This window comes from Oryza glaberrima, chromosome 4 (genome assembly GCF_000147395.1).
Source record: "Oryza glaberrima chromosome 4, OglaRS2, whole genome shotgun sequence".
Classification (NCBI taxonomy): domain Eukaryota; kingdom Viridiplantae; phylum Streptophyta; class Magnoliopsida; order Poales; family Poaceae; genus Oryza; species Oryza glaberrima.
Window position 1 is genome coordinate 27,086,687 of NC_068329.1, and position 8,859 is coordinate 27,095,545.

An 8,859-nucleotide genomic window follows, 5' to 3' on the forward strand; every position below is an offset into this window, starting at 1 on the left:
TTAGTTTCATGCTCCTTCACAACTTTTAGCCCTCAAGGTTTGTCCTAAAATATAACAACTTGTTCATCAACGTTCTCTTCTCGATCAATCACAATCCTTCATCATTTAATTTTCTCAACTACCTCCACTTTTCAACCATTCACAACCTTCTTCTATTTAATTCTATCTATTTTATTAATACATGTGTTCAATCTTAAAAATCTTTATATTTTAGAACGGGGAACGGAGGGAGTAGTTAAGAAACTTAAGTTGGACTTTCCCTATGTTTCCAAACTACCATGTCTCAGCCCCTCTATTCCAGATTTCTAACCCTTTGCTTGTAACATTGGTGGGCTAAGCTTATGCGCTATCATCTCACGTTGGGCTTATGCGCTATCAATTTTTTCTCTGCTTATTACGTTCTGACCATGGAACATGTTTGGGAATACCAACTGAAAAAAAATCCTCGCGAAAGAAATATGGACTGAAAAATAACAAGTGCACCATCAAATTAGTGGCAAGAACGATAACGCCTTTTCATCATCGGTGCAATGCAATCGTAGTCATCATGTAATAGTACATATCTACGTCGCTGCTTATTGCTGAGATATTTATCAAAAATTGATCATCAATTGGTTCTACACATACACGGACAAAAGCTGGCACTCTGTAGTCTGTACCCGTATACACACGGACAGTTTGTACCTATACCATTACCATTACACCCACTCTCAAGTCTCAACTGGAACTAGCCAAGCTCCGTACGCGTAAACCGGGGGAGCTCGCCGCGCCGAGGCCCAAGCGACCACCGTCCATCCTTGCACGCCGGCGTCGCCACGACGCCACCGCCTTCGCGGCGCGCCGGGCACGGCAATGCGAGGCTGCTCCGGCGAGACCGGCAGAACGGCGGTGGGCGGTGAGCTATATGACGCGGGCGCCGTCACCGGGCTCGCAGACCAGCACGCGGCGGCCCGGCGGGATCTTGCTCACCAGCTCCGGCTGCGCCTTCTCGTACTCGGCCCGGACGAACGCCGCCGCCGCCTCCGCGTGGCCGATCTCCACGACGGCGAGGCAGCAGCCTCTGAAGCCGGCGCCGCTGAACCGCGCACCGAGGACGCCGGGTGCCTTGAGGAGGATCTCGTACAGCTGGATCATCTCCTTGCTCCCTGCCAATTTGTGAGAGCAAGCAGCCATTGAGTTTTTAGTGATGGTTATTATCTCAGATGTCTAACGTGCGATCGACATACCGCATTCATAGTTCAGTATGGAGCTGCGACCAGATGCAGAGATCAGCTGGCCAAACTCACGAAGATCTCCACGAGCCCACGCATCTCTTCCTGAACACAGAGTATCCGGATATTGTTATACTATAATATGTCATTGCACTTTCAGTTCAAATTTGGTAAAGATGCAGGTTCGAAGAATATATGTACTCTACTAAGCATTTTGATTCCTAAGATGACAACTCAATATGTTGATTCCTCGTGCGTATTGGAATACAAGAAAGAATATCATAATCTTGCCTCTTTCTTTTGCATATATGGCTTTAAGTTAAGTCACAACGAATGCCAAATTTTAGTAGTAAAAGCAGTTCATCTATGGAGACAATAGAGGTAGCAGAAGTGTGCAAATATAGTTCTTCATGATGTAAGGTCTACAGCAAGTAGTACAATCGCTAATTATTACGTAATTTGCTATTTGTGTTCATGAAAGTACATATGCATCGAGTAGAAATTTAAATGAGTGGACCAAATACTAAAAGAGCGCACGGAAAAATATTTGGTTGTGCTCACCCTTGACAACTCGCTTCATCTCAGAGAAGTAGTGCTCAGCTCTCCTAGCGAGATTTTCTTCTAATATACACTGCAAGAAAAGAGTGTGATGGAATGTATTCAGATTCAAAATATGGTACAAGTAAGAAAATATTTTAAGAGAGAGAATTCAAATGACAACCTTCTGAGCCTCGTATATGGCTGGGTTAACTGTGTTAGAAGAAAACAAAATGGTATCAACCTTAAATTTTAGAGTTGGTCATAACAAAAAGTACATATAAATAGTTTACCATTACGAAGAATACTTGATGCATCTTCACAGCCTGAAGCACTGGGAATTCAAACAACAAAATGATAATTGAAATTGGGTATGTTCTGAACAAAATATCTGCCAACATCCATCATAGACGAATCTGCAAACTGAACAAAATGCATATTTGCCTGACAGAGTTTGTTATACTCAAACAAAGCTCACCATAAAAGAGCACGGGCAGCCTCTTTGCACTCAAAAACTCGCGTATTATATCCACTCTTCTTCGGTAGGTTATGTTGCAGCCCTGAAAAGGCTAACAAAATCTTGAATGGTAGTTCTCCTTGACATTGCTGACTTTTACTCAACGCTGAGAAGTAGACGTAGGAATGTGTGGCGGTCTACTCAAGCAAAGAGAGTCTCAGTCACTATAAATGCTAACAGAGAGCATTGAAGTGCACATTTTCTAAAACTATGCACAATGAAACCACAAAACAAAGAAAGAATTGTCGAGAAGGATTGAAATAATTATATGGACCCAATGCAATATCATAAAAAATGAACTTGTGTGAATAAAAAAAAAAGCCTTTTTTACAGAAAAAATGATATACCAGTCTCAAAACTTTGAAAAAACAGAAGTCATACTGAATATATTACTAAAATAGTAGACTTTCAGAAAATACAAGGGAAAGTACTACCTTGCAGTCCATGAAGGTGAGATAGCCATACCGTGAGAGCAAAATAGCTGATGGATCCAGAATACCATTTTCAAGACCCAAATATTTATTTTCGATGGACCTGACAAATAGGGATATGAAATTAAGAACTCTGCTAGTGACCATGACTCAATGAGCTAATAAATCTTATGTAGCAATATTTGATTGTTGCTTTAGAACATGGCAATAGTAGATAGTTGTGGGGACTTCAACATAGATACTTGAAATTAGAACTGTTCTGGATCCCATGTATGAATTCATAATGTTAGTCCACATGGAATGCTTACTAAAAGGAAACAAACTCACTTGTCCAACTGAATGTTGTCCACTGGTGATACAACCAGATCATTCACATTTTCTAAAGCCATCAAATAGGCAATCCCGACCTGATGAGGAGCATACAGAAATAGGCATTTGATGATCACATAACTAACCAAAGTATCAATTATATTAATAATTCTTTTGAGAACCTAGAGTAAGAACTGGAAGTTTCTGTCCTTGTTATGGTGAGCTGAAGGTTTAGAAGATACTAGTACAAAGTTAGTAGCTTCACAAATTTGCTTTGAACTCCAAGTCAAATGTGAGCCAAGTATATGTCATGATTATGAAATACTGCATATTCGATTCACAACTAGGTTGGCACTAAACTCATATTTCCAGTTTTCTACATATTACAGATGATTGTGCCAGCAATTTTAACTCAAATATACATGACATATCATTTAGCTTACTGCTGCAGATGAACTGAGCCCTGAACTGTCAAGTCCTTTCACACCAGAAATATATCCTATAATACCCTACAAGAAGTCATCTGTCAATATTATTTAAAGCATAAGATATTCTGGACTTTGAATTATTAAATGTAAAAGTCACCTTCTTGAGATCATATCCAAAATTTTGCAGGGCATAAACAGCACCTCTTGCATAGCTCTCCCAGTTTATGTTTTCTGGGTTTTCAATGGGCTTTTGCAAGTCATCAACTCTGTTGAAGTGGTGAAACACGTAAACGAGTGTCGTCTAATTTAACAAAGCGAGGATTTAGTGATGGAAACACAGCTATAACAAAAAGGGTGAACAGAACAATGAGAAATAGGTGAGGCAGCACGTCTATTGGAAAAAAAAAAGGCTAACAGAGATTTGAAAAAAAAAGTGCATTTTGTCAAGGTTGCGCATGGATGAATCAGCTGGCTATGCTATTTGATGTTAACCAAGAACACCAAAACATGGTGCAACCGCAAACATACCTGAATCGTATCACACCTTCGAATTGACCAGATTGGAGTGAAATCTGTAAAACAAACCAGAGGATTACCAGTGTTATATATAAGCATATTTTTTTATGACAGGATGGATAATGTGAGTGAGTCAGCGTGTAGAAATTATCATTTGAATGGAGACAATATGTTCTGATTGATGTATATTCAGAAAAGGTAGGAGAAAGAAAGGGGAAAAGGGGCAATTAAGGGAGGATGGTATGTTATTTTGGCACAAAGAACTTAACTTGGAATTTCAGGGGAGCATACAGATAAAAATGTTTAAGCACAATAACTCACCTCGGCATCATCAGAGGCCACAAAACCGAGAAGTACACCATAATTAATGGTCATAGCTGTGACAGTTCCACCCTGCCGTAATGCAGAACAGAATAGAAGTTAGCCAACCACCATATCCCTTGCAGAGGTTCTTTTGAATTGAAGTCAACTCATGATATTTGTAACAATAAGGTGTTCATGGGAACACATTTCCATAAATACCCAACTAATATAGCTCTCCTTGAAGTGAATTATTTAACATTAGAGGGTATCCAGCAATTTTTGAAATGATAAAACTAATTCATTACCTTAGGTAGAGTATAACCTAAGGTAGATACCGCCAACAACAGGTTAAGAACTGGTAAAAAAAATAGTTACTGCAAGGATGTTTGTGTTGATTCTAGTCAGTTAGAGATGGTGATGATCCAATATACAGAACTTTTCTCTTACTGCTGACTGATTTAATATGTTATGACCTGAAAATTTATTCCCACGAAACTAAGTAAATTAGCAGTTTATGCAACTTCCACCCTTTTAAAGAATTACTACGTGTGCTGCTCAGAAATAAAGAGAAATTGAATTCCACCAATATTGATGGATCTGCTTTGTAACTCAAATAAACTCAGGTTTACAGACTTAATCCAAAGACTCTCCAAATACAAACCCAAGTGGGAGCTTTATTCTATTTGTAGGAAAAATCACCACCACTATGCTAGTGCTAATATATTTCCAACATTTGCAGAGGAAAATTCTTATAGCTAGGTTTATTGTCAAGTACTTAACACTCCCCCTGAAAATCATCAAGGTCTCATCAACTCATTCCACACATGTATAGAACAGTCCAATTATGTCACATTTATGCGACGACGATATGACATTAAAGCACATGCCATTTATGCTACATTGCTGCCTGACTATGCACATATACAAATTTAATATAAGAACACATTAAAATAATTTGCAAACATACAGTTTATACAACAGTCTTAACAGTGGGTCACTCTTCTGAAAAATGAAAACATCAAGGACATAATATCTACAAAGTTACCTGATGATCGATGTGAGCCCCCAGAGGGCAAATCCTGTAGGGGCAAGCAACCACCCTGACCTCTCCTGCACCCCTTCCACTAATCTCCACTACCTTTGCTCGAACAACATCAAGCTGCATCATCAGAAACAATTGAGAAGGATAAGATGACCATACATAACAGGATGAACCTAGTTGAGTACTCTAAGCTACTCCTATCATAGATTTATAGTAACGTGTAAGTTCAACAATGTAGTTAAAAGAAAATAAAAGGATATTCAAGGCCATGCAACTTTCACTAGAGCAATTTAAATTCCGCATGTCAGATTGGTTATATCAAAACTCGAGCTGATAGGAGAAAAACTCATTGCTCCTTGGCTAGAACTATCTTCAAGACTCATTGGGCTAAACATGGTCTCATGCTGCTGGAACACCAGAAAAGATTCAGATTTAGTTGGGAGCAGATGACTTGTCAAAAAAAAAATACAGCTGTTTGAAAACTACAGCACATTGTATCGTATCCTGAAGCCATCCACATCACTACATAGTCCAAAAGCATAGTGCACATCCACCCCTTCCCTCTTCGACACATCATCAGAAAGCACAAGCAAAGGTACCACATTATCTTATCCCAAAATTCACATCAATTCTCAATAAGTGCTAGCATCCATGGACCATGGTTGCCACATCAATTCGAGCTAACATTACCATCTCACGTGTACTGCCAATCCATACTTTCCTCTCTTTTATTATGCACCACCACTCTACCAAACTGAAAAACTAAAATCGATTCCTTTCCAAATAACAACAACAACAACAACAACAATAATAATAATAATAAAAGAGGTGCATATTTGAATGTTTTTGCAAACATGGTAATTAGATGTAGATTGACCACCAACCAAGCAGTGGGAAAGCAGGTAATTCTACTACACTGTGACGCCGCCATCGATCGATGGCCACGGGGGGTCACCGCCCCGCCGGTGCTGCCGCCGGCCCAGCAATATTTCGCCGGAGAAGTCGCGATCCCCAACCCCGCAAGCATTCGCCCCCCAAATCAAACAAAGCACTGAAGCAGAAACGCGAAAAATCTACGGGGCCGCGCGGGATCGGAACCACCCGCACCGCTCTACGAAAGCGACCAATGCCACTGGGGCGGGGCACCTTACCTCCCCCTCCGACGGCCACGACGCCGCCCCTCCTCCTCCGCCGCCGGGCGCCACCATTGCTCCTCTCGCCGTCGGCGATCCACCCGCGCCGCGCCGCCGCTGCACGTGCGGCCCGCGAATGAGTGTGCCTTTTGCCTGCCTTCTGCCCCAGCGTGCCGCTTGCACCTCCTGTATTTATTCCTCCGCGCCGCACGATATGACGTGGCACGTTTGTTTACAGGCTTTGTACGTGTCAGGGTAAACAGTACTCTGTTTTTTTCGCGGGTATACAGCAAACGCATATGCGGACACTCACCACTACACCACTACACACGTAACACCGAACTTATATTCATGGATATTAAAAATTTGTATCCTGTTGAATAGGGTCATGCATCCATGACTCCGGTACTACACCGAAGTTGTAATCTTTATATTTTATATTTTGATTTGAGGCATATTGTATATGGTGAACGTAGTTTTTTCTCATGTCTCTTACTAGTGTATTAACTACTTTATATTACATATCTCTTTGATTTTTTTTTATGATTTTTTCAAGTTTAATTAAATTTATAGGAAATTTTAATAATATCTACAATATCAAATTAGTAGTTTTAATTATTTTGATAATATGTATGTTTTGTGTTGAAAATATTGTTACATTTTTTTTATAAATTCAATCAAACTATAAAAAGTTTAGCTATAAAAAAATTAAAGCATGACCTATAATATAAAAGAGAGCGATATAAATGTATTCCTAGATAGGATAATTCTGTTACAAAGTTGTTTCTGGTCTTATCTACATAGATCAGAAAGAGTGGTAGTAAACAGTAGGGACAAATCACGTGCATATCCACAAGACCAAATGCAATTAACCCCACCTTTGGAGTGATTCCACTCATGAGCCTTAGTGAGTGGGGTTGGGTTTTGTCCCATTTACGGAGCTGGTTCTCGGTGGAGTACACTTGGGTTGGTGCGATCACCACCACCCAAATCACGGGTCGCTACCTGTCATTGTGTTGGTGTAAGCGCCATGTAATACTTCCAGCTAGTTTTGACAGAGAAAGTGTCGGTGGTTCCCGTACAAGTTCTAAACACAGCCTAAAAAATTTGTCTTAATCCTTCGGAATTGTCCGCGGTGCCAGACTCGTTAATTGTGTGTAGACTTTGCGCTGTCTAAGTGCTATGCGTGTTGCATGTTTGTGCCTCATATAAGCTGGAAAATCCCCAGCCTTTTCGCGTTTATTTTGTTTATCGTTGTATGAACTCATATGATTTCTAGTAAAAAGCTGGGCGCTTTGCGCCTTTTCTCCAAAAAAATTATCTAAAAAATAATTGTTATAATATATTACTAATTGTCCTATCAATCACTTCTCATTTAATTTTTTTTTCACATTTTACTCTTAACCACCCTCCTACTCTTACCTATTTCCTCCGTAAAAAAAAGCCAACATCGTATTAGGATGTAATACATCTTAGTACAACGAATTTGGATAGACATATCCCATCATATTACAAGGTTGTCTTTTTTTGGGACGGAACGAGTATACAACATAACGAGGGACATCGTAGTTTTTCTCCTCAAACCTTAGTTATACTAAATAACTTAGAATTACAATGATTTTAGGACATAGATAGCAGCAACTCAGAGTAAGTTTTAAAACTATATTTTATGTCTCAAAATATAAAGTATTTTAAGTGAATATGATAACATTCTATTCCACCAGTCTAAAGAAGTTAGAATGTGTAACATCCAATAAAAATCCTTTATATTTTGGGATGAAAAGGAGTAGTCAACCACTAGCTCTAAAAAAATCTACAGCTAATTTAATAGCCTATATGTACATAGTTTCGTATAGATATGTATTATACCATTAATACTTGACCTATCTATCATACACATGCAATATATTAAAAACTGTACCATGTTTTTCTTCTCTCTACACATGCAATATATTAAAAACTATAGCATTTTGGCAGGCTCAAGGGTGCGTGGGTGGGAAAGACACTACAGGTGCCAGTTTTATCACTTCCGACACCTATAGTGTTAGCATCTATTTGATGTTTTGTAGTAGTGACATGTGCTTGTGGTTAGCTTAATTACAACCTGCTATTTTACTTGCTTTTATTTACGAATTTAAATATGCATTTATCTATATTCATCAGTTATTGTATTCTAGAACGAAAGGATACTAATTAGCCATGTTTTGTGTCATGTTCTTTTTTTTAACTTACTCATTACATTGTTACTGCAGAATCTCCGTATTTATAGAAATACGGTATCAGAGAGCTTCCCTCTGTGACATTGTTTGCCATTGTTTAGACGATTAAGCTAAGCTTAATTTAAGATATTAAGTTAACTTTATTTTTTTTTCAAAATAATTACTTTTATATATAACTAAGTAGATGATTTGTATTAATAATGTGATGAATTA

General features: G+C 39.0%; 1 protein-coding gene across 1 annotated transcript; it reads right to left on the bottom strand.

Moving 5' to 3' along the window:
- Positions 1 to 545: 545 nt before the first annotated feature.
- LOC127771245 (galacturonokinase) lies at positions 546 to 6,614 on the bottom strand. Its single transcript, XM_052297111.1, has 14 exons — positions 6,446 to 6,614; positions 5,298 to 5,411; positions 4,271 to 4,342; positions 3,962 to 4,005; positions 3,591 to 3,699; positions 3,449 to 3,514; positions 3,024 to 3,103; positions 2,700 to 2,799; positions 2,227 to 2,402; positions 2,042 to 2,082; positions 1,933 to 1,961; positions 1,773 to 1,842; positions 1,227 to 1,316; positions 546 to 1,145 (listed from the first exon to the last, which is right to left on the bottom strand). Exons 1-14 carry the CDS (start codon positions 6,500 to 6,502, stop codon positions 901 to 903), a joined length of 1,293 nt encoding a protein of 430 aa, XP_052153071.1. The 5' UTR covers positions 6,503 to 6,614; the 3' UTR covers positions 546 to 900.
- Between the last annotated feature and the right edge of the window lie 2,245 nt (positions 6,615 to 8,859).

What these genes read in the sequence shown, in the direction of transcription:
- LOC127771245 (XM_052297111.1), bottom strand. Translation starts at nt 6,502, where the DNA reads ATGGTGGCGCCCGGCGGCGGAGGAGGAGGGGCGGCGTCGTGGCCGTCG. An exon ending in GACAACATTCAGTTGGACAA is followed by an intron (nt 2,800 to 3,023) that starts GTGAGTTTGTTT and finishes CCTATTTGTCAG; the next exon opens with GTCCATCGAAAATAAATATT. An exon ending in GATGAAGCGAGTTGTCAAGG is followed by an intron (nt 1,317 to 1,772) that starts GTGAGCACAACC and finishes CTCTGTGTTCAG; the next exon opens with GAAGAGATGCGTGGGCTCGT.